Consider the following 27,604-nt stretch of genomic DNA (forward strand, 5'->3'; position numbering starts at 1 on the left):
TGTATTCAGCTTTATTCTCTCAGTCACGTTCACGCCACCGCTCCCCTCAATCTAACACTGCTAGTTTTCAAATAAAGACATGGTACAGTGTACTCACCTCTCCCTCTCTAAGTTGATGGTGTTTATCTCCATTTTTTTTACAAGAGCAGCAATGACCACAGTTGATGCTGTGGTTCTTGTCTACTTAGAACTATTTATTGTACTGCCAATCAAAGATACGATGACCTCTATCAGACTATCATGCGGCATTTGTGCTTTGGCAACTAAGGCGCTCGTATAGAAAGTGTGAAAAACAACAGATTTGCTGCGACCTCCGACATCTGTTGAGAACTGTGTTTTGAGTTACAACCCAGAGCAATATATAACTGTTGATGAACAACTGTTTCCAAACCAGGTCCGTTGTCCTTTCTTGAAATACATCTCAACCAAGCCTGACAAATTTCACATTAAATTTTGGATTGCGGCAGATTTGGTGGCAAAGTACATGTGCAGTGCCACTCCTTATTTAGGAAAAGATCCTGGACTTTCTGAGACTATGGACATAAAGCTTATGGAGCTGTTTCTGTACAAATGTAGAACCATAACACCAGACAACTTCTTCATGTTGCTGTCGCTGGCTAATAGACTGCTGCACTGCAACACAAATCTGCTTGACACCATAGATAAAGTGGGACTTCCACCTGCAGCTAAAGTCACATCAGTACGCAAGCAACTCTCCACGCTAGTGTTTAGATCTGGCAGTGCCATGCTACAGTGTATGCACTCAAAAAGAAGTCTTGTATGTATTCTCAGTACCATGCACCATAACGCGGAGTATGGTCAAGATTGAAAAAAAAAAAATAAACTTGTTCAAATCACAGAGTGCTTCCAAATAATGATATTTTCATGCATGGATGTGTGTGTGCATGCGCGAGAGAAGCCGAGAATGATTGTGGTACTGGAATATAAAATAAACACTTTGCAAAGGTATAACAAAACAAGTGTGCTTTTATTAAAGAATAAAACTGAATAAAAAATTCAAGTGACAACGAAATACCAAGAAGACATTATTCACCGGCATTTGTGTGTCTGCTTATGTCCCTTCAGCGATATCTTTTACAGTTAGCAAAAATGTACACTGGGTGTTAACAGACTTGAATCAAATGTGCTGTATGTTTTTATTATATACATAAATGGCACTGGCCAGGGGCCCCAGAAGTATAGGGTCCATGATGTTTCTGAAGGCAATGTGTGTTTCTGTTTTGCTGTCAAAACAGGGTCACCAGCACACTACTTTGCCTGAGGCCCTATGTTGCTGGTAAGACGGCCCTAGGTACAGGCAGTGGGAGTTTACCAGTCACTTGCTAGAATAGCGGGCATAAGTGTATATAACTCATGGTCAAAATCCTGGAAAAAGCGATTCATCTATTTCCAAAAACGAACATGTGGATCAAAAAGCAATGTAATTCTCAATTAAAAATTATGGTGGCTTTATGCAAGACACTTTGAGGGTAATGTCCATCCACTTTAAAAAAAAAATCCCCTTACATGACTTGAGAAAGATTTCAGGAAGGGATATTCAATCAGAATTTTGGGAAACAAATGAACATTAGCCAGTGCTAATATACAATTCTCAACTACTGTATATACCATATGGTGTATACTAAAAATAATTGCCTAGACTCAGGTCAAGATCACAATTGCGGGTGATGTCATTAGGCACATACCTGACATAGCCACACGTTTTTGGAATGTCTCCCATGTACACTGTACAGGGAAAAAGTCTTTCTCTACCTGTCAGAGATGACTCCTAATACACCTACAGCAGCATTACTAAACAGACTAATATTAAGTTGTGAAAAATCCCTTCTGATATCTTACAGTTCCCTACACATTTAAGAGGAAAATCTCCAAATCCACCTACTATGATACGAAAAAGGATGTCCTATTCTATTGAAAAATAGAAAAAAAATCCAATTTTCTGTTCAAGGGACTTTCCAGAGCATCTTTTAGACTCTTACAAGAATGTATTAATGTTTTCATTAAGTAATTATGCTTTGCCACTGCTAACCCTTTAGATCCTACAATATCTTTCAATGCAAAATTACATTATGGATTATCCAATTTCATAGCTCTCCAGTAAAGTTGGAGATAGCATTGAAGCTGAATTTGATATTTCTTACTGTATATTCAGGTGTTCTTTGCCATACTTATTTTAATGTATCCTTATAATAATAAACAGAAAAATGCAATGCTGCCTCATGGACAGATGCAGATGCCATGCAAATTCGCAAGGTTCAGCAGGTGAAAAAAAAGAGAATGAAATGAAAGGTGACTAATGGAACATTATGTGGAAATTGTATGCATTTACTAAGAAGGGAATAATCATATACAAGTATGTTATGCTATCAAGTAATATGAGTTAGTGAATGAGCTTTTTAACCCTATTGAAAAGGACTCCAAAGCTAGGGTGCTGAAGACTATAATTTCAGTGAAATTACTTGGAGCTAGTAGTAAAACATTTTTTTTATTCTTTGAGTAAATTTTATTGAAGTCACATTTTGAAAATGGCTATCAATATGTAACTGGCTGCATATTTTATTATTGTAAAATACATTCACCAGCAACTTTATTAGGTACTCCTTGCTAGCACTTGGTTGGATCCCATTTTGCCTTCACAACTGCTGTAATTATGCATAGCACTGATTCAAGAAGGTGCTGGAAACATTCCTCAGGAATTTTGGTCCATATTGATATAATACTATCACGCATTTGCTGTAGATTTGTTGGCTGTACATCCATTATGCGAATCTCCCATTCCAACACATCCCGAATGTGCTCTACTGGATGGATATCCCTCACGCTATTACACCACCATCACCAGCCTGAGCCTTTGAAACAAGGCAGGGTGGATTCATGCTTTCACGTTGTTGATGCCAAATTCTGACCCTACCATCCGAATGGCACAGCAGAAATTTAAACTAGTCAGACCAAGCAATGTTTTTCCAATCTTCTGTTGTCCAATTTTGGTAAGCCTGTGTGAATTGTAGCCTCAGTGTTTGCTGTAGACCATCTGCTTCAATGTTCAACATGTTGTGCATTCAGAGATGCTCTTCTGCATACCTCGGTTGTAACAAGTGAGTATTTGAATTACTGTTACCTTTCTATCAGTTCAAACCATTCTGGCTATTCTTCTTTGACCTCTGGCATCAACAAGTCATTTTCACCCAGAGTATTGCCACTCACTGGATATTTTCCCTTTCTCAGATAAGTCTCTGCAAACCCTAAAGATGGTTGCGTGTGCAAATTAGCAGATTAATCTAGCAATCTATCACAATATAATCAATCTAGCAGATTAGCAGTTTCTGAAATACTCAGACCAGCCTGTCTAGCACCAACAACTATGCCACTTTCAAAGGCACTTAAATCACCTTTCTTCCCCATTCTGATGCTCAGTTTGAATTTCACCAGGCTGTCTTGACAGTGTCTCTATGCCTAAATGCTTTAGGTTGCTGCCATGTGATTTTCTGATTAGACACTTTGTGTTAACAAGCAGTTGAATTGGTGTACCTAATAAAGTGGCCAGTGAGTGTATAATAACACTTTTGGAGAGAAAATACCATTCAACTCAATGTGCGTAGCTTATCAATCCCTGTTCCCTAATGTTGGTAAAATACCATCAACTGGAGAATTCAATATCTCCACGGTTCTTTTTTCGACTAAACTACTTGCTAACTTAATCCATGTATCTATGGTTTTCTAGGTGATGAAAAAAACTTTCAAATGTTTATGCATAATTTACTTTTAATCAGCTTCTATCTGTGCCACCATATTATCACTGAAAACTCATTTTAAAATAACAGCTGGCATCCAGCCCTCTAATTTCTACCATCACTTTAAACACTTCCATCATGTTGCTTCTTAATCTCTGTTTGAATAAAAGATTTAGCTCCTTCAATCTTCCTTCATGGCTCAAATCCCATAGTTCCAGAAAAAAATCTAGAAGCTTGACTCTGGACTTTCACTAACACTTTTAGAACTTTTTTGGTAATATACATATAAAATCTGCACACAATGTTGTAGATGCGGCCTCACAAGTGTTTTAATAATAACCTCCTTTAATGGGAACCAAACACAGTATGGTATAAATCCCAACGTTTTATGGGCATTTTTAATAGTTCCTGCACAACATCTGGATGTACACAATGAAAAGTCCATCTGTCATGATTCATCTGATTCTTGGATATCCACAATTCTTCTTTCTCATGCTTTACACTATGAAAAGCTGTTTGAAATTCAAGACATTTTAGGATTCATCTGATGAAATAGTTTTGTTATTTCCTCATAGAATTCTAGGATATCAGTGAAAATTGTGTTTAATAAAACACCTGAAGTTAACATTTTGTTTGATCTTCTATTTAATAATTGCTTTCATTGTGATGCACACTAAATTAACATTTCTATATACACAGTACTAGAGTTACATCTTTTTATACAATTTGCCAATGTTGACTTCCTTCTAACCTTTTAACATTTCACTAGTAAGTAGTATTTTTGAAAAATATACATCATATACAGTACATAAATGTATTTATGTAATAACTAGTTTCCTTCATTGCTATTGCTAAAATATTCACTGGCCCTAACAATTTGATTGCAGCACTTTTTCTCTGTAATCTCTATATCTTTTATTATTTCATTAATATTCCTTGGAGCTGCTTGGAGGTTTTCAACTTCCTATTCCAAATATTTCTTTTTACAATTTACTGTCCCTAATATACTTGATTTCCTCCTTGACAATTCTCTTACTGCTAAAATATTGAAAGAATCTCTTGAGGCACTTTTACATTTTTCTTAAAATTGCCCTCTAACTGCATTTTGACAATTCTGATATCCTTTCTAAGAACAGCTCTACTGTGCTCTGAAGCCATATGACAAGAAATATTTGCTTAGAATGTTTAACACAACTGCTTTTATTTCTCAACCTCTTACTCAAATGAGCATAATGCTCAGCAGGTTATTTAAAAAGTATAAATAATAAGGCAATAATTAAACATAGAAACAATAAATAAACATGCAAATTTCAAATAACAACTTTTTTAATTAACAAAACAACTACAGACAAGGCAGCACGGTGGCACAGTGGTAGCACTGCTTCCTCGCAGTAAGAAGTCCTGGGTTTGCTTCCCGGGTCCTCACGGTGTGGAGTTTGCATGTTCGCCCCGTGTCTGCGTGGGTTTCCTCCAACAGTCTAAAGACATGCAGGTTAGGTGCATTGGCGATCCTAAATTATCCCTAGTGTGTGCTTGATGTGCGTGTGTGTGTGTGTGCCCTGCAGTGGGCTGGTGCCCTGCCCGGGCTTTGTTCCTGCCTTGCGCCCTGTTCTGGCTGGGATTGGCTCCAGCAGACCTCCGTGACCCTGTGTTACGAGATAGATTGGAAAATGACTGACTGACTGACTACAGACAATTACTTTCCTACTCATCCACTGAGTGATTATCTTAAATTGCCACATGTGTAATATATTTTTAAATCTACCCTGCTATCTGCTATTAAACTGTCTCCATACCTCAAAGGTTTTCCAAGTTGGTCTATCTGTATTATTAAAATTAAACAGTTTTTTTGTATATATGATCTCACAAAATACCTTTAAACATAATGTATAATGATCTCTGAATTTTGCAAGTACATTTATTTCTACACTTGGAATTAACTCTTGATTTTTACAGTAGTGAGAAGTCAAGCAAAATGACACCTTTTATTGGCTAACTGAAAAGATTACAATACCCAAGCTTTCGAGTCAACTCAGATAATTACATCTTGCCTGAAGAAGGGGCCTGAGTTACCTCAAAAGTTTACATGTTGTAATCTTTTTAGTTAACCAATAAAAGGTGTCATTCTGCTTGACTTCTCATTGCATCCATAATGACTAACATGGTACAACATCCTAGTACTACAGCAGAGTAGCAAATCTTAACAAGCTTCTCCCCTAGAATGTGACTTATGTTAGATGTAAATCAAAAACGTCTGAAATATTGTTTCAGGTACAAAATGAAAACAGTATTTTCAATACTGCTCCATCACAAATATACTGATATGCATACCTGCAAAAAGCCAAAATTCTGTCACTGCACATCCCTTTTTCTGCAAGTGCTCCAGTAATTGGAAGCTGAGGTATCTGTATATATACCATTTCTCAAATTCAGTTTAACTATAGTTTTATTTATTAAGTTGTTGAAAACAGCAGAGCTTGAAACTGCAGAGTAATTTCATCAAACTATTTGACCATAAACAATCTTACCATCTCCTCTGTTGAAGAGCACATTTGAGTGATTATGAAAAGTGTATATCAGGTAATTTGATTGCTACAATCAACATTTCTTCAAAAAACTGTTTTTCTTATTTTGTAAAAACTAATCAAGGATAGACAAATAAAGCAAAATCCAATTAATGTGTTAAACAATATTCACTTGGAAGTGAGAAGTCAGAGTGTCAAATTATACAGCACTAAGCAAAGTAGGGCACTACCATGTTCACTTCAGCAGAATATCTTTAAGAAGAAGATATCTTAAACATTAAGTGATAAGTTTGGTTGTTGTACAATTGCCTATTTGAGTTCGTGGACAGCATTATTCTCAAAAAATAATCCTCTTATAATAAAAAGCTTAATTTTGTGTTGCTGCAATTTCAATGTATGCCAGTTGGCATCTGAGACTGATGTTTACAATCTGAATATTTCCAGTGTGTATACTGACAATTGCACCTTGGGTTTTGCTTTTTTAAAAATGTATAGTAAAGAACTATTCATTATTTTTACCTATGGGTGCCAGGAAGGAAGGCATCCTGGCCACGATAAAGGAGGGTTTCATACATGCCCAGGAGGAGAAACGGGTTTACCTTGAGCAGCTCGTTCCCCCCACAGGTGGAAGTGTTCCTCAGTGCTGAACCTGATTAGGCCACCCATGGGGTGGCTTGGAAATTGGAGTCTGGAAATGCAATCCTGTCAGGGTGTTTCAGGACCATCAGAGGGCACTTCCGGTGGGGGTTTCCGTACGTCCTGAAAGTGCTCTGGATGACTTTGGCAGGTGACCAGAAGCAGTTCCCAGGTTGACTTCAAAATAAAGCAAACTGCTTCACTTAAATTGAGTTAAAGTCAGTAGGTAGTGTGCAACACTATTTTGGAAGAAGACATTGTGAACGGTGTATTTTTGCTGGTACTATTGGAAAGAAGGTGATTTGTTAAATAAAATCTTTTATTTGAACCTGGAATTGTGTTGGGTATTGCTGTGTCTGTGGTTTGGGACCCAGTTGTGCCCCCTAGTGGTTTCAACCTTTAAGATTCATTCAATATGGTTTTTATCTTGTGTGAAAAACCTTATCTGAATGCACTTTAAGATAAATCTTCTGAAAATGTAGGTTGCATTGACATTTAGTTAGTCAAACTGATAAGAGAAATTATGGCTATCATTTTCAAAGAAATTTTCAATAATAGTAATAGCTATTTTGAAGGCTAGTTGAAATGTACTTTGGAATAGAAGTTAAAGCATTCTCATGTCAGAAAATCATGTAGGACGTTTCATGGACAACATGAGAGGTGGTGTGACGATTCCCTACTGAAAGCGAATGTGGCCAGGTCATAGGAGAGACAGAAAATATCTGAAAATGGCAGGTGAGTAGGGAGTTCTTGGAAGTAATTCTGCAGAAATATTTTGGAGATGGGCAAGGGGATGAAATATCCCACTAGACAGACTGAAGTTTAAGCTTATTGAGGCCCAGAAAGGAATCAAGTTTCTTGTTATTTTGTTGGTTTGTACTTTGTTTTCCCTATTTATTTAAAAACAGACAAGGGAGGTGTACACAGTCATACCACTTTTGATGCCTGTGCCTTCTTTTGGATAATTACAGAGTAGACAGAGACTCCACAAGGACACCGTCTTTTCTTAAATTATTTTATTTTTAACCTTTTCCAGTGCCTCATGGGGATCATTCCATTCTGTAATAACAGTTCCAGGGAAAGATTCAAAATCATCAAACATTTGTTTTGTTAAATATAAAGTAATAAGAATAAAGTATAATCACCAAGCCTACAATTTTTATTACAGGTTCTATAATTGTCACAGCTATCATCAGCCTCTATTGTACAACACAAATTAAACTAAATTCAGGTACGTTTAAGTTTTGTCCTGAATACTATGTATAAACCAGGCATGCTGCAGTAGAAAGGTAACTGATTCTGCTACATCTGATTGCCATGAATTTAACAAACATACTTTTTCCTTCTGTGTATCTAATCCAGTTGATGGATCTTTCCATGAATGTGTGACTTGTAAGGAATTACAGCTTTTAACTGAGAGGTGTGAAGGTCTGTACATGAGTGTGCCATTTGATGATCTGTCACCCGCTTAACTCTTACATTCTACCGCGTACCCTTGTGTCCAAAGCTGGCAGAGCAGACCTCTAATCCTTATGATCCTACATTGTTCAGTGAATAATTGCAAAAATGAATGAATATTTTAATATATTTATGAATGAACAAATGGTTATTCGCTTCGCAGTGTACTAAACACTATATTAATGCAACCTCCAAAAAGAACATTTAAATTACTACATACATGTGAAAGATGCACAAATGTTTCCTAGTTAACATTTATAAACACATTAATACTTCACCTATTGTAAGGCAGAAGGATAGGTACCTTGCTAACCACCATATGCATTTTTTCCTTTTCCAATTAGCAATTTTTAGTGTACAAAACTATGAAAAGATAAACTGATTAAAAATTGTGTAATTGAAATGCACTAATAACACAGTAACTCCTAGTACATACTTTAATTACAAAAGCTAATGAGGACTGATTAAAAAATAGAGAACTATGTGCTGATTAATCATGTAAATTGAATGTTTATGTCTCACTCTAGTTTATACAAATGTAAAGATGGAAACAGAACATTTTGCTGATATGAAAGAATGGTTTAACTGTTGTTTATTTATTCTGACTTTGTATATTTAAGGCTGTGTTAGACTAGCAGGTAACTGTAAACTGGCTCTCCATACTGTCTGAGTGCACATTTACTAAAGTGTGCTCTACGACAGACTGCAGTCCTGTCCAGAATCAGTTTCTGTGTTGTCTTAAATGATATCAGGATCATTTTTGGCTTTTTGTAAAATGCTAATAGAAAAAATGGGATTCAGAAAAAACATAAAATATAGGATGTATGTGCCAATTCATAAAAGGCCAACTTCTATGCCCGTTTAATCCTGAACAGGGTACTGTAGGATGTACAGTATATAAGCCCTCATATTTACATACAATATACAAAGCATTAGGTTTCATTTACACTATCAGGTTCTTTATACATAATGTTTGCAATTATAAATTACCCATAAACATGGTATAGCACTCAAAGGAAAAAGTCAAAAAAGAGTGATATACAAAAATAAAATGAATTAAATTATGCTGCAAGCAATATTTCAAGGTTTTTCACATATATTTTAATGTGAATTCAACATTAGTTTCTAGTCAGTCATTACATTACAAAATTGGTTTATTATTAAATTATGTAATTCCACCATTGCAATCCAAAAATGTAGTATACCTGGGATAAGGTGCACACTCAAAAATTTTTTTATCAAAATAAATAACAAAGTAAAGAACAAATATAAGATCAATCAGTTCAAAAAAATTAAAATGCTATTACAGTACAACAGAATAAACAAAGAAAAGAATGTACAGTGTGAAAATTTCACACATTGAAAAGCCTGTACTAAATGTCTTACACTAATGCACATGGAAATTAATGTATGACTGATTAATAGTTGGCAAAATAGCAGGAGATATTGCTGATTCGCTGACTGGCTGCTGCACAAAGCATAAATGACATACTCATACCACTGTGCTGCCATTGTATGCTATGCTAATTAGTGGCTGACTCATGAGATTTATTGGAACTTTGTATTTATATACAATTTAAGATTCTTGATAGAACTGTTGCTAGCAATACAAGTACAGTACATAGAGCTGAGTATTATTTTTTTTTTTTTTATTAGCTGTGAGCCATACTCGGGCAATTCTGTAGTTAGAATACTTTAAAGTTAACACACTCTGTGAGCATACTACTCCAATAAAGACAGAAGAACTAGCAGGATTAATATGCTACTGATAAAATGCACAGCAAGTTGCTCACAAAAGGAGTTCTTAGGTATTCTCCTTTTGTTTTATATGTATTAGGCATATGACACTGCAAAAAGTACTTTGCCATAACTAAAATATTGAAAACAAAATTTTAAAATATACTTATTTATAATATATTAATATTCTTCAGTATGTTTATTGTGCAATCTTGGAATTTGTTGTAAAATATGAACTGAGCATGTTAAATCTGAATGCAATTTTCAGATAATAACCTGAATAACATGACTGACAGTCTTAAAAAAAATTAAACATCAGACTTACAGCTCTAGTTACAGAGAGGAAACGATCATAGCTAATAAGAACAATGTTGAAGACTGATGCAGTACACAGGAGGTAATCCACAACCAGCCACAGTTTGCACAGACCCCTTCCAAACATCCATCTGCCTGTTAAAATATAGGGGATGTACACAGGAATACAGAAGGCACCTAAAACAGGGAAAGACAGAAAAATCACTAACATCTGTGAATGCTATAAGCAATCTTGATTTACACTAGGAAAATTAGGATGCTTTATTGCTATTGGTCTTAAACAGACATAGTACCCTACAAGCAAAAGCAATATTTTTAATCTCAGAAATCATAGAACATAATACATATTTTTCTGTTTGTGTGGCTGTTTATTTTAACATTTAGAATTAAAAAATACAATCATTTTTCCTCTACAGACAGAGAATCTACTAAAATGATTCTACCTGTATCAAAGCCCATCACATTTCATGTGTGGCCAATTCTTTTTTGTGATCATGTTTTTACTCAAGTTCAAGAAAAACGCATATGGAACTCAAAGAAATAAATATTCATTAACATATAGATAAAATTGTCAACAAAAAAAGTAAAAACTAACAATAAAAATAAGAACTGGAGCTGGACATGAAAAACCAAGCATCCAAATCACAGTTGTCACGCCACTCACTCTTAAGACAGCCTTGAACAATTTAAACAGCAAATATATTTGCCAGCATTGCCTGAACACCATGGAGAGAGGTCCAGAACCTAAAGAAATAAGTAGATTAACAAGCAGAGTGGCAATGAATATCACAGAACATTCATTCAAGTGCGAACTAAACCATAAACTGTCATTTAGCAATGTTAGGGCTGGAGAATCCATTATTTGTTGCCGCAGACTGTTTAATATGAGTAAATCTGAACAGAGATGTCTTCCAGTGATGAAAAGAAGGAGCATCTACTGATTTCCCATAAAGGGTAGAGCCAATTTGAAACCAGTTGTGTTAACAGAGAATAATGTCTGCTGCAGAAGAGAAAAATATAGCGAATGAAGTTCCAACTAAGTAAGATTTTAGAATGAAAGGGGATGTTGATAGAGAGGGCAGCTGAAAAAAAATGGAAACAGAAGACTAGACTCATGGCAAAATGACTGTGTAGCTGTAAGACAAAGGTGATAAAAAAAACTTGAATGTTTGCAGATTGGGGTTTCTGGAGGAGGCCCAAATGTTCCTGAAAATCAATCACCAGGAAAGAGGAGGTATAGGAGGGGGATCACAATGCCAAAGAAATTGGATGAGTAATGAAGAGTATGTATGATACCACACACAAAAGTGCACACATTGTTACCACTGGCTTTGAGGAGAGAGATAATGAACTTGGAAAAAGTGAAAGACAGGATATAAAGGGGGTTGGGAAGATAAGGAAACATTACAAACATGAAGGACAGATCTAACTTGAAGATTTACAAATAAGGTAAAGGTAGAAATAATGAAACTGGACCACAGAGACTGGAATGCATGCTGTCCTAGGTCAGGGGTCGGCGACCTGCGGCTGTTCTACTGCATGGCTGTGGCACATCCCAGAACAACAGATGCATTCACATTTTCATGTCAGCACATTATTTAATAACACTTTCATAAAGATAAATAATATATTGATGGGTTAATGCCATTATTTTTCATTTAGATATTTCTTTAGCTATGTGAATCAGGTGGTCTGTTTCGCACCTCTGTTGCGTTAAACCTCTTAACTTCATCTTCTACATCTTCCTCAAAGTCGTTCTGTTTGACAAGATTACGTCTTTGGTCAAATCATATGCTCTCCAGAGTATTCTTCAGTACCATAGACTGTATATACGCTTCAACGTTTATTGGGATTCCTAATTCTTTCATATAATTTTTGTGGTAAAATTTCACCATGCCTTAAAAAGTTTTCGTAAACATTATTATATTTTACTCTATTTACATATTACAGTATAGCCAGCTGAGTTTAGAGAGGTGAGTACACTTTGCACTGCTCAATCAACACAGTTTAAATAGTTAAGTGGAAAGTGAAGGGCAGAAAATGCAGAGCTGGATGAACTTTAATCAAGAAATGGGTGAAGGTGAAGAATATCAGTACAGAATTGAATAATGTTATAATATTACCACCTTTGTGCTGTTATGTGTCCGAATAATCAGTTACAGAAAATCTAATCTTGAATTTCACATTTTAACAAAGTGTGATGCATTTGCAAAAAAAAAATATTCATTCAGATAAGAAATAAAAAGCTGGAAAAGAATTAAAACAATATATACAACAATCAACAAGTTTGCTGTTTCTCGTTAGACTGCCAAGCATAGAAATCCTTTCACAGATGGAGAATATGTCAAAAAGTGCTTTTTAAATTTGGACAAACATCTCTACTCTGACTACAAAAATAAAGAAGACACTCCACTATCTGCAAAATACTGGTCATGACAGAATCATTAAGATGGGTAAGAATGTGACAGATCATTGGATTAATGAAATAAAATTGGCATCTGTATTTTCTTTGGCACGAGTCATGCCATGAAGGAAATGCACAAATTACCCTTCTGGGAGGGTATGTTTCCAATAAAGATCTCCATGAAGAATTACTGGCTTTGATACCTCTTAAATGACAAGCGTGAGGTGAAGATATCTCTGCAGCAATTTTGGAATTTTCAACTGTTAGGGAAATTGACATCAATAAATTGATATCTATCGCTACAAATGAGTAACCAATAACGATGGGTACAAATAAAGGCTTTGTTACCCTCTTCAAACAAAACTGCTGTTGTTTGCAGAAGACCTGAAAAGTGGAAATCTGTTTAATTTCGAAACTTCGAAACTTTAACTTTAATGCATGATACATTTACTAATTGCTTCAAAAATTTCAGAAATGAAAAGTCCACTCTTTCATTCCTGTCAACCAAATCAATTTTTCACTGTTTCCAACTGTTGACAGACCTCAGTTAGAACTGCAACTAACAGATTAAAAGCAAAGTCTTCAAAATTGACATCGTTACAAGTGAAACTAGAAAACCTCCAAAGAGAAAAGGCGACTTTAGCCATGAATTACAAATGAACAGATCTTTCCAACTACTGTTGAAAGGATGACTAACTGATTTTCAAAATGTGGAACAGTCTTCCAGACTATTATTGTCAACTCAAAATAGAAGTGTTTAGAATTTTGATGATTTTTGGGCCCACTTATTATTTTGACCAGACGTTCTCCAACATGAATGACACCAAATGCAAGCTAAGAAGTCAGCTTGATGATGTAAGCATGTGATCCTGTTTAAAATTTAAGACTTCCAATTTCTCACCGAACATGAAACAACTCTGTGGAAATGCAGTATCAGAAGTCTCATTAAATTGTTTTTCTTTATTTCCTATAAGTACTTGAAGTTTTGTTTTTGTGTTAAATACTTATATACCCATATTTCATTAACAAATTGTAAAAAATCTCAAACCCCCTACTTTACCCATTGTGGCTCTTTGTAAATCTTGGGTCAAACACTTAGGATAAAATGGCTCTTTGCTTTAAACTTGTTGCTGGCCCCTGCCCTAGGTCATCAAAAATATCCCTGAAAGTTGTGATACCTCGAGTGGCCCAAAGGATGAGGATTAAGGGGTTATTGGTGATGTTTAAATCTTTTTTCTAAGTATTATCATACCTAGTTCATTTGGACCAGAAAGTCTGATTTGTTTAGGCAGATATGAACACAGCAGTTGCACTCTGTTAAGGTCCAAAACAACACAAAATACTGTGCATTGTGCGTGACATTTTGTGTGCTATAGTAATCACTCTGATTGTGTGCTCTTAGTATTTGGGGAAACTAATTTATAGCATAAAGAGTTGAGGTTTAACATTGACCATTAAAACAATAAAAAGGTTACAAAAACATAAATAAATATCCACACAGGCACAAATATAACAATTCGCATAAAACAACTTGCATAATTACTCAATCAGTGCAGCCGGGAGCCTCTTGAAGCTGGCACTGTTGACAATGTTACCAAGAAGAGCCAGGCAGATTAGGACACATGCCATCCAAGTGACAGTGTGCTTTTATTAAAAACCATCAAAACAAATCAGTGTCCAAATAAATAGTGTAGTGCAGTCAAATCTTTAATTAATAAATAATCCATAAATGTTAGTGACTGTGGAGGTTAAAAATCCAATAAACAAATATCTTTAAAATGAGGTTTAAACACCATAGCAGGATAATGTCTCTTAACACTCACAATCCCTGGTTACTTTCAAAAACTGGCACAGACAACCTTCTAATCTTGCCTGCGTCCCCACCGCCAATCCTCTGGCGTTCCACAGTGCACGACCGAGCCTCCACTTCCTTTGACTCCCACTGCCATCAGAGTCCTCTAGAATATTGTGGTTGCTCCCGGTCCCTGGCTTCTCAGCAGGAGCAACCTTCAGCCCCCTACTGAGCGTCGGGCAAATGCTCCTATTATGGGGCTCCATTCCTGTTCACCTGTTTCCTTTCATCTTGGCTCTCTCAAGCTCCTGCCATTTTCCTCATCCTCTCCATTCACCTACGTTCTCTCTGTTCTTTAATTTCTTTTTTATCTTTCTGTTTCCACTTTCTGTCCCATGCAGGCTTCTCATATACACAGCACCCTAACTAGGGTAAAGGTGCGAAGAGCCACCCCCTACATGGCATCATTGAGGCACCTGACTGATCAGCTTGTCTCCACACATGTAAGCAGTGCAGTCAGCCAGGTACCTCAATTAACCGCAGAGCAAAATGCACTCATGCACACCAGAGGCCAAATAGCACCTACACCTTCTTATTGCACGAATATTTATTTATCCTTGTTTGATTTCACCAGCCTCTAGAATGATTGATCATTAAAATATTGGTACAGAATTAATCATTTCTGTTGCTGAGTCAGGATGATGTAACTTACTTTCCTGGGTCACATTTCTTGATCAAGTCTTGATCACACATTTTAATTTTAATTGTACTGTGCTTCCGTTTTTACCATTTCACAAAAATCTCCAGTGTGCTGCTTTTCCTACTCACACTCAGATCACAGTACCTGAACTTGCCGTAACTCAGTATGAGATATAACCAATTTAACTGAAAGCAACAGAACATTTCTCATTACATAAAATCAGGCCAGGTCGGAATCTTTTCCATCTTACTTTTATTATTGCTCTGGATTTGCACCTCTTCCATCTCTAGACAAGCTTGAAAATTTTATTCTTGGTCCGGATATTCACACTTTTTCCCTTTTTTTATTCATTTAGAAATTTTAATTATTACACTATATAACATTTTAGGCTATTCCTAAAGCTTGGAAGAGGCTCCAACAATGCAAATATAATTTTGACTTCTGCCTTAATGCAGTTTAATAGAAAATTGACATGAAAATTGGGTGCTAAAAGAGGATTAAAGCAACGCATTTACTTGGCAATGACAGACTGTCATTTTTAATCTTCTTCTTCTTCTTTCGACTGCTCCCGTAGGAGTCACCACAGCGGATCATCTTCTTCCATATCTTTCTGTTCTCTGCATCTTGTTCTGTTATGCCCATCACCTGCATGTCCTCTCTCTCCACATCCATAAACCTTCACATAGGCCTTCCTCTTTTCCTCTTCCCTGGCAGCTCTATCCTTAGCATCCTTCTCCCAATATACCCAGCATCTCTCTCCCAATATAACCAGCATCTCTCCTCTGCACATGTCCAAACCAACGCAATCTCGCCTCTTTGACTTTGTCTCTCAACTGTCCAACTAATGTACTAATTTCTAATCCTGTTCATCCTTGTCACGCTCAATGCAAATCTCAGCTCTGTCTCCTGCTTTCTGGTCAGTGCCAGTGTCTCCAGCCCATATTCCATAGCTGGTCTCACTACTGTCCTGTAGACCTTCTCTTTCACTCTTGCTGATACCCGTCTGTCACAAATTACTCCTGACACTCTTCTCCACCCATTCCACCCTGCAAGCACTATCTTTTTTACCTCTCTTCCACAATCCCCATTACTCTGTACTGTTAATCCCAAGTATTTAAACTCATCCACCTTCGCCAACTCTACTCCCTATATCATCACCATTCCACTGACCTCCCCCCATTTACACACATGTATTCTGTCTTGTTCCTACTGACCTACATTCCTCTCCTCTCTAGAGCATATCTCAAACTCTCCCGGGTCTCCTCTACCTGCTCCCTACTATCGCTACAGATCACAATGTCATCAGCAAACATTATAGTCCACGGGGACTCCTGTCTAATCTCGTCTGTCAACCTGTTAATCACCATTGCAAATAAGAAAGGGCTCAGAGCTGATCCCTGATGTAATCCCACCTCCAACTTGAATGTATCCGTCACTCCTAACGCAGACCTCACCACAGTCACACTTCCCTCGTACATATCCTGTACAACTGTTACATACTTCTCTGCCACTCCCGACTTCCTCAGACAATACCACAGCTCCTCTCAAGGCACCCTGTCATATACTTTCTCCAAGTCCACAAAGACGCAATGCAACTCCTTCTGGCCTTCTCTAAACTTCTCCAACAACATCCTCAGAGCAAACATTGCATCTGTGGTGCTCTTTCTTGGCATAAAACCATACTACTGCTGCTCACTAATCATCACCTCTCTCTTCACCTTGCGCCTTATCTTCTTGTACTCTTGTCTACTTTCTGCATCTCTCTGACTATCCCACTTCTTCTTTGCCATCCTCTTCCCCTGTATACTCTCCTGTATTTCCTCATTTCACCACCAGGTTTCCTTTTCCTCCTTCCTCTTTCCAGATGTCATGCCAAGCACCCTTCTTGCTGTCACCCTTACTACATTTGCTGTAGTTTCCCAGATGTCTGGTAACTCTTCACTGCACCCAGTGCCTGTCTCACCTCCTCCCTAAACTAAACCTTGCAGTCTTCCTTTTTCAACTTCCACCATTTGATCCTTGGCTCTGCCCTCACTTTCTTCCTCTTCTTGATCTCCAATGTCATCCTACAGACCACCATCCTATGCTGCTTAACTACACTTTCACCTGCCACCATTTTGCAGTCTTCAATCTCCTTCAGATCAACTCTTCTGCATAGGATGTAATCTACCTGTGTGCATCTTCCTCCACTCTTGTACGTAACCCTATGTTCCTCCCTCTTCTTAAAATCCGTATTCACCACAGTCATGTCCATCCTTTTGGCAAAATCCACTATCCTCTGACCTTCTTCATTCCTCTCCTTGACACCATACCTACCCATCACCTCCTTGTCTCCACTGTTCCCTTCACCAACTTGCCCATTGAAATCCACTCCATTCACCACTTTCTGTCCCTTGGGTACACTGTTCACCACTTCATTCATCTCACTCCAAAAATCTTCTTTCTCACCCACTGCACACTCAACTTGTGGTGCATATGCACTAACAACATTCATCATCACACCTTCATTTTCCACTCTTTTCACCTTAAAAACACTCCTGACATACTGTTCCTTCAGAATAACCACTACTCCATTTCTCCTCCTATCCACACCACCAATCCATTATCCAACCCGCTATATCCTAACTACAGGGTCACGGGGGTCTGCTGGAGCCAATCCCAGCCAACACAGGGCGCAAGGCAGGAAACAAACCCAGGGCAGGGTGCCATCCCACCACAGGGCGCACACACACACACACACACCAAGGACAATTTAGAATCGCCAATGCACCTAACTTGCAGGTCTTTGGACTGTGGGAGGAAACTGGAGTACCCGGAATAAACCCATGCACACACGGGGAGAACATGCAAACTCCACGTAGGGAAGACCTGGGATCCTAACTGCGAGGCAGCAGCACTACTACTGTGCCACCGTACGGCCCCATCCACACCATGATAGAACAATTTGAATCCACCTCCGATCCACCTGGTCTTACTGCCCTTCCATTTAGTCTCTTGCACGCACAATATATCAACCTTCCTTCTCTCCATCATATCTGCTAACTCTCTCCCCTTACGTCATACTGCCTACATTCAAAGTTCCTACCCTCAGTTCCACTCTCTTTACTTTCCTCCTCACCTCCTGCCTCCGGACACGTCTCCACCCTCTTCTTCTCCTTCTTCATCTTTGGCCATCAGTAGCCTAATTTCTGCCAGCACCCTGATGGCTAACAGTACTGGTAGCGGTCATTGTTAACCCGGGGCTCGACCAATCCGGTATGGAAATTTGTATTCTCCTCATATTGATTTGGCAAAATTTTACACCGGGTGCCCTTCCTGACGTAACCCTGAATTGTTACTGACCTCAGGCCTAGGGGAACCTGGGCCAGGTATAAGCCACTGTTGCTACAGGGTGTAGCCACAGTGATATGGTGTAAAGCGTAAAAGAAATAGGCAGCAGTCCCGAGTCTCAGACCATACTTCTCTGTTCTCTCTTTTTTATTCTCCTTTTCCCAGAAATATATATATATGCTTCAATTTCTGCATAGATCAACATGGCAATCAGTAAAAACAATGGTGTAAGCCAACTTCCTCTGCATAACAAATAGTGTAAACACATTTACTTTGAGTACTTGATTAGAAACCAATGTCCCCAGAACTCGTTAATTTTCCAAGGAAGCAGACAGTTCTGTATCCCCACATTGTGTGTAGATGAGATACTAAATCAAAGCAGTCTGACCATTTAAAGCAGGTGTCTATTTAACAAGACAGGTAAATATTAATGTCCTGTAGATAGCCATCAGCAATAACATGTAGCAGAATTTTCCAGAAATTCTGCCTTTCCTTTAACACTAGAATTACCAGAGCCTACGAAAAATCTCGTAGATCCGTCCCACCTTAAATCGCTTCTTAAAACTGTTCTCACCTCTCCGCCAGCGTCTTTTGTTAATCTAAATGTGCTGATAAAGAAAATTTGCAAGTAGCCGGCTATTCCATCCCCCCACCGACTTAGAACGTGCACAAACTTCTCCCATTTCATGCCTTGATTGATTATCTGGGAGTGAAATGGAGTTTTAGAGTGGAAATAATAGATCGTTATATGGAATACACGCATTTCACGTGTGTTCCATTTCTACAGTAATCCATGTAAACACAATTTTAAAACAGAAACGTTTTTCATATTGTAGTAGTAAATGACAAAATGTAGGCATAAACTATATAATGTATGAAGCCAGAAGTCCAAATATCAAATTAACAGTTTCACAAAAGGTACAAATATAACAAAACAAGTATGCTTTTATTCAAAAATATAACTACAGAAAAAAAGCCGCATTAGCATGCCACATTGACACATACTTATCACAACTGCCATGGTAGCGTAATGGTATCAGCTACTGACTAGTAATCAAAAGGTCATGAGTTTAGTCCCGCACGATTCTCTTTTGAGAAGTAAACTACTCTTATTCTTACTATTTTAAAATAAAAACATACATTTCATTTCAGTGTGTAACAGCTAGTGTAATTTATGATACTTGTAAAGGTTAGTTTTTTTTTTTATTCACTTTTCATTCTCTCAGTCGTGTTCAAGATCCTTCCCTAACTCCCCCCCCAATCTGACACTGCTGTTTTCATGTAAAGATTCGCTGTAGCTCTGCAGCGTACTTGTGACTGCATTATCGTACCAATGCTTGCGAACTGCAGTGCCTGCGTGCACTTTTTGTGGCATTACACGTCTATTTTTTGAGCATACCTGTGTCGCTCAAACACAGGAACATACAGTATGTTGGTGTACAAGTATAACAAAACAAGTACACTTTTATTCTAGACTATAAGTGAAGAAAAAATAAAGCAAGTTACAGTAGGCGGTTGATACAACAGCTTGCGTGGTGCAATGCTAAGAACTGCTGATTTCCAATCCGTGCTATATAAAATTATCACATTCAAATATTAACAATTCCCACACACCCTTCCAACATTCACAACATGTGTACTTGTTGCAGTGTACACACCTCTCTGTGCTATGGTTCCTATTACACTGAACGAGCAACTGACACTGTACCTTCTTCCCTATATAAATAACATTCGAGCTATAACGCGTCTCCAAATAAATCACATTTGAGCTATAGCGCGTCTTTATGTGAAAACAGCAGTGTCAGATGGGGGTGGGGGATCGTGAACGCGACTGAGAGAATGGAACTGAATTTTTAAAAAAAAAGCTAACCTTTACAATTATCATGCATTTACACTGGCTCTTACAGACTGACTGAAATCAAATGTATGTTTTTATTCTAAAATAGTTAAAAATAAATAACCTTTGCCGTTCTGCCTGCCTGAACTCCTTGTCTATCTATATAGTTATAACAGTAATTTTTTTTATTATATAGGAGCTTCCCTGTCTGCCTATCATATAGTGCCTTTCCTTCCTACCTATCTATATATCTATCCCCTTAGCTGTTTTTTATATATTTTTATACAGTGCCTTCCCTGTTTATTTATATATCTAGTGCCTTCTCTGCCTCTCTGTCTGTCTGTCTAATTGCATATAGCGCTGAACTTACTGCTCTGTACTATTCTGTCCTCTGCGTGTCCTGGAGTACAAAAGAAACACCACCATACAGCAACATGTGCGAACTGGCAAGATCTGGGAAAAAACATGCGGTCACTGATTACAAACCGCAAGATGAATGAAAGAGACAATATATGTAAAAACATCATCGCACTAATGCAATATTATTTGAAAATGAACAGCGTCAGATCGGGCACATATTCGAACCCGATCTGACGCTGTTCATTTTCAAATAATATTGCATTAGTGCGATGATGTTTTTACATATATTGTCTCTTTCGTTCATGCTGTTCGGTTTCAGATAATATAGCATGTACTGTACTATTTTAGAATAAAAACATACATTTGATTTCAGTCAGTCTGTAAGAGCCAGTGTAAATGCATGATAATTGTAAAGGTTAGCTTTTATTCTTTTCTCTCAGTCGCATACATGATGTGTGTGGCTGGGGGGTGGGGGGGCTAGCAGGGTGAGGTAGGGAAGGATCTTAAACACGACTGAGAGAATGAAAAGTGAATAAAAAAAAAACCTAACCTTTACAAGTATCATAAATTATACTGGCTGTTACACACTGAAATGAAATGTATGTTTTTATTTTAAAATAGTAAGAATAAGAGCAGTTTACTTCTCAAAAGAGAATTGTGTGGAATCGAACTCATGACCTTTTGATGACTAGTCAGCAGCTGACACCATTACACTACCATGGCAGTTGTGATAAGTATTTGTCAATGTGGCATGCTAAGGCGGCTTTTTTTCTGCAGTTATATTTTTGAATAAAAGCATACTTGTTCTGTTATATTTGTACCTTTTGTGAAACTGTTAATTTGATATTTGGACTTCAGGCTTCATACATTATACGTATAGTTTATGCCTACATTTTGTCATTTACTACTACAATATGAAAAACGTTTCTGTTTTAAAAATGTGTTTACACAGATTACTGTAGAAACGGAACACACGTGAAATGCGTGTATTCCAAATAATGATCTATTATTTCCACTCTAAAACTCCACTTAACTCCCAGAAAATCAATCAAGGCATGAGCTGGGAGAAGTTTGTGCACGTTCTAAGTCGATGGGAGGATGGAATAGCCAGCTACTTGCAACTTTTCTTTATCAGCACATTTAGATTAACAAAAGACGCTGGCGGAGAGGTGAGAACAGTTTTAAGAAGCGATTTAAGGTGGGACGGATCTACGAGTTTTTTCGTAGGCTCTGGTAATTCTAGTGTTAAAACACTGGTTTATAGCCCATTACACTAAGCAACACACAGAAATGTTATTTTCTTTAGAATACTGAATTCAGCCCATTACACTCTCCCCTACTTTTTTTTAAATGTCTCCTGACATCTTGCTTCAAAGGCTCGGCCTTTGGCTCAGTGTCTATTGTGTCTCAAACAATGGTCTACAGACTGTTATTTTTAGTAAAAAAAAATAATTTGCATTCCTACTTAATTCATCTAGGATTTTTTGTCAGATATTATTTAATGACATTTTATAATCTGTCAAACAAAACATGATTTTTTGTGTCGCTAGATATAATGAATGCATTTGCTTGTCTTTAACTGTTACAGGAATAATTCTTGATAGTTGAAATGATTAATTATTTTGAGGGCCAATCATTAAAGTTATGAGACACTATCAACAGAAATTACCTACAGCACATTTAATAAAAACTTTTGAACACGTATTTTGCATTTTATGTAATTATAATAATGATTTAAAATGTCATTCATAATGACAGGGATCATTCCACATGAGTAAACCCAAAACAAGCACAGATGACAGTAGCAAAAAATCCTTAATTACATTATCAATCTGTTTATGCCTTGATCGCTAACAAACAGATATTGTTAGGATTCCATTTTGTTGGTGATTTTTCTTAGCTGCTATTATTGAGTTTTCAGTGGCTGTTTTGGGGTTCTGATGGCAGGGATTATTTTTCTCTGGTTTATTTTGTTATTGGATGACAATTAAATATTGTTGAAATTATTTTAGTGTTTCTGATGCCATTTTGTTTTGATTATTTTGTATTCCCATTGTCAGTTATGAGAAGGATTAAAAAGGTTGTCTCTGGAAGCCATTTTTGATAAAAGTCAAAAATATCTTTACAAATTTCTTTGCTTTATAAAACTTTTTTGGCTTAGGCATTTTTACTTCATTTTTCATAAGTTGTTTTTGGGTTTGATGAAATCATGACTTGACTTCCTGTTTTCCATTTTTGTGTGTCTTTGCTTATGTCTTGTTGCCTGGTCCATTTCACAGAGAGCTCGGATATAACTCCACAATAGTGCCATTTCAATGTAATTTCACAACTACAATTTCTGGTTTACAAAATTCATACAACCCTTGCTGTCATGAATCAGATTTTTTGACATTTTTTTCTTGTTTTTTTGAATATTATTTCTTTTTATTGCTATTCTGATAATGTCATTGGTACCACCATTGTGTGGATTTTTCAGGGCTTCAGCCATCTTGTTTATTGTTGCTAAGTTTGGTGGCAGGAATTCATGTGACATTCTATGTTGTGTGGAAGACGAATGTTCTCTTCGTTCCCTTGTACTAATTCATGTCTGAGAAGTAAGCTTTACAAAACCATGTAACAGCATGCTTTGTTTTAGCAAACAGAAAAATGTTTGTGCAAAGGACTCAAGGTCTGAGCATTCCACACATGAGTCTTCCTTATCACGTTTTCCCTTAGCTTACATCTGAACGCCATAACAAAAGGAGCCAAGAAATCAAGTTGCACAAGGGGCGTTGAAGCGGCTAAAGGTTTGTGTATAATAAATGTGTTGACTGTTACATTTTATAATGATATTAAATTACGCATTCTAGGGGTATAAAACTGGACCCCACCCAACAGAAGGGGTTCAGAAGAGCCCTGACGCTGTCATGTATATTTGATTGTCTGCTTTTCTGAAACTCTTCTCACCGTGACTCTGAAAATAAAGCTGCTTTATAACCGCACCTGCTGTCGGGTCTGAGTTTCGTCCACAGTTGTCATGCTTCACCTATAAACTTTGGTTGCACATAGCTTTTAGTATTCTAGCTATTAATAATGGTATACATTGTTGTTTGTGTAGAGCAGGGGCATTTCATTCTGACCTCAGAGGTCTGCAGTGGCTGCAGGTGGTGGCTTTAACCAAATTGTTAATTAGAAACGATTTATTTATTTCTAAAGCAATATGTTTTTTTGCACTTAATTTTAGTTGACTTGGTTTTTTTTTATGATTCAGAACCCTTAACTGCTTATTTTAGTTTAAAACTGCTGCATTTAGGTTTTAATTGTTGTCTGTTTTCCTAATCAGCCATCAGTTAATAAAGAGGTGCAAATGACAAAGTATATAACAACTCTCCAGCTAACGTCCTTCTATTTAAATACGTGTATATGCATCATGAAGTATATGTGTTAGTAAAATATTTTGAAATAAATGACAGAGAAGGGAAGGAGCAAGAACTATAAATCTGTTTTGAGCCACAAAACATATGGATAACATTTTCAGAAAACTAAAAATCTGATAAAGATTTGTCATGGAAGAATGAAAGCATTAACAAGCCACATATCCATCCATCCATTATCCAACCTGCTATATCCTAACACAGGGCCATGGGGGTCTACTGGAGCCAATCCCAGCCAACACAGGGCACAAGGCAAGAAACAAGCCCTAAACAGTGCGCCAGCCCACCTCAGACAAGCCACATAATTAAATGTAAAGTTTCATTACCTTCTAGGCCTGGTTTCTAATTCTGAAACTGGTTGGACTGAAAACCTGTATCCACTGTAGACCTTCAGGAATGGAGCTGATGATTCCTGGTGTAGAGGAACCTAATAGGTGCTTCAAAGAAGACTTCAATGGACTTTTTGCTATGTGGTCTTTTGATTTATTTTGTGATTTTACATATTGAGTTGATGAAGATTTCCTTCTTTCCTTCACTCTTAATTTTGACTTTCTGCCTATCCCATGACTAAGAATTTATCAGCTCCTATCTGGTACTTATATCTCTCATCCTTTTTCTTTACAAACTTTCTCAGTCACTTGCCTATTCTGAGTAAGATCACCAGCAATATTTTAGCAGGAGTAAGCTGATGACACAGAACACCTACATCACACTACTAAGTGACAGGGTGGAATTTTGAAGACAAATGAAATGCAATGTACTATACATCAACAAAACTTTCAAATACAGGCATTTCAAACCTGAATCCATTTACTTAAATTCAAAATCAAGGTCCACAGGAGTAAGTTGCTATTAGAATCTGTAGAATCAATCATAACTGTTAACGATTTGAGAATCATGGTTTTCTTTTTCTTTCTAACATACATAAAAGGAAGAACCACTGCATAAGTTTACTTTCTTTTAAATTATTACTTTTGGTTTTTGAAGAATTTTCTTGAAGTTAATTTTACCCAATAATACAGAAACAAACAAACAATAAACCCTAGGTAAAACCCCTTGTAATTATAAGCACTAAAGCAAGGTAATAAATCTGAACAAAATGCACAACAAGAACCTGTACATTACATAGAAAAACACTATATTTACTCAGTATTCAGTTCTTACAATCCGAAATATGGCAAATCACCAGCTTAAGGCAGAGCAAAAATACACACAATACATTTCAGCTACAGTATCTGTGTAAAAGCAGAATAACTATATATGAAATACAATCAATACCTGTCTATCTGTATGTTCGCTATGCAATCCTATTCCTTTTGACCGATGTGGACCAAATTTTTGACCCTGGTGGCCCCAGTGTTGTTTGGTTTTTTTTTTAACATGTGTTGTAACTTGTGCATACTAGTGTATTTGAAGACTCAAACCAGACAAAATGACCAGGGGCCTCATGCAGAACGCCATGCGTAGAATTCACACAAAAATATGGTGTATGGACAAAAGCGGAAATGTGCATGCTGACAAAAAAATCAGGATACATAAATCTGTGCGTACACCAACTTCCACGTTCTTCCGCTGCATAAATCCTAGTCTTTGTGAAAAGTAACACTCATGCATGCGCCTGTCGCCCCTTCCAGACTCCTCCCAGAATTACGCCTCTTTGAATATGCAAATCAATATAAATAGCCCCTTATGTTTTGCGTTTTGTGAGAAGACAATGGTAAAAGCACAGGGGAAAAAGAAGAATTTCAGCAAATACCAAGTGGAGGCAAGGAAAAACTTACTATTTGTTGGTTTAAACAGTGATATAAAAAACAAAAGTAAGTTGATCAAGTTACAGAGTGGAGGAGAAACTCAAAAGTTTAAGTTCAGAAAGTCGCAAAGTGCCCAAAATAAGAAATGATAAGATATCAAAGTCGCCATGGAAAGGCGAGTTGTAGTCCACCATCTGAGTGCCCTATGAAAGCATATTAGGGTACAGAGATAAAAGAAAAAAAAATAGGGACACAGTTGAAAAAAATGTCCAAATGTCAACTTTAATCTCGAAATTTCTACTTTAATCACATAGTTTATTTTGTCATTAAAATAGAACGTCATAAACTTCATCTTAAAATCGTTTAATTTACTAGTTTCTCAGATCCCGTTGTGTTTTTGTATGTGCTCTATATGCGTGAATCACTACGTGCTTCTTAAATGGGTTTTCTCTTCCGCCGACAGGACACAGAATGCCTTATATTCATGATATTACAGCTCTGTGAACAATTTAAATATTAAGATGTATACCTGATATGATTTTCATAAATATAGGAATTAAAGCAGGTATTATACATGGGGTTATGGTGGCACAGTATTAGTGATGAGCTGGCGCCTTGTCCAGAGATTTGTTCCTGCCTCCTGCAAGATACTTGCTACACCCCATGTGTGACCTTCGATTAAATAATTTATTGCAGCAATACTATTTCTTTCAAACGTACGATGAAATAATTTATTGGAGCAATACTGTCTCTCTCAAACGTACTAACCTCAAATTCCTGTCCGTCCTTTTCTTTCTTTATTTGGCTTTATGCCAAGTTTACTTTTTATACATTGCGATGTGAGCATGGAAACAGGTGTATGCAACATTTTTGTGCATAAAAAGTGCACCATTTATACATGAGACCCCAGAACTTAACATTATTTTCTCAAGCAATACCGCTTGCTGCTTCTATCTACTCTAATACAAAAAGGCATGATCATGACTGGAATTTGCAGCACCACACAATGGAAAATCAAAGTGTTGTTTTATAACTCCTGCTTTGTTGACTTTTCTTTATTATTTAACCACAATAACTGTCCACCTTGAACTAAGATATGATAGCATTCCTGGTTAAAATGCAGCAAGGGGTTACTAAAATTCTGAAATCTAATCATACCCAAAAGGAACAAATTCTTGACAAGTGACAGCAGAGACATTGAATGAGAGGTAGTGTGGATAATGGATGGGACAGATAGCAATAACAACAGGGTCACCTTTTAAAAAATTCATAAACTTTTACTTTCTTTCGCTTAACTCATTCTACAAACATACCCAGGCAACTTTGGGTACTTTAGTACTGTGTTGTGCTTGTGGGAGATGGAAAAGACATTTCCCACAAGGAAAAAAGAAAAATAAAGCATGTGTGCTTTGAAGTTGTGGTTCCTGCATCTGCTTGTGTCGGGTTGGGGCTACTGGAGCACCCTCTATTGGTCACACCTTTTATAAAATTTCAGATTATAGTTTGTAATGTGGCTGCATTTGTACACTAAATGTTAGGCTTACACATAAAATATTTCCCTGATTTTAATATGTGTTTAATATTTTATTTTTAA

The 27,604-nt window shown here is 37.0% G+C and overlaps 1 protein-coding gene across 1 annotated transcript in view; it reads right to left on the bottom strand.

Moving 5' to 3' along the window:
- Positions 1-27,604, bottom strand: part of LOC120530308 (histamine H3 receptor) — a 196,242-nt gene that overhangs the window by 72,863 nt on the left and 95,775 nt on the right. Inside the window, exon 2 of the mRNA XM_039754704.1 lies at positions 10,434-10,600. Coding sequence (XP_039610638.1) covers positions 10,434-10,600 — 167 coding nt within the window. The remainder of the gene's footprint in view (positions 1-10,433; positions 10,601-27,604) is intronic.

Source organism: Polypterus senegalus, chromosome 5, assembly GCF_016835505.1.
Source record: "Polypterus senegalus isolate Bchr_013 chromosome 5, ASM1683550v1, whole genome shotgun sequence".
NCBI classification, from domain to species: Eukaryota; Metazoa; Chordata; class Cladistia; order Polypteriformes; family Polypteridae; genus Polypterus; species Polypterus senegalus.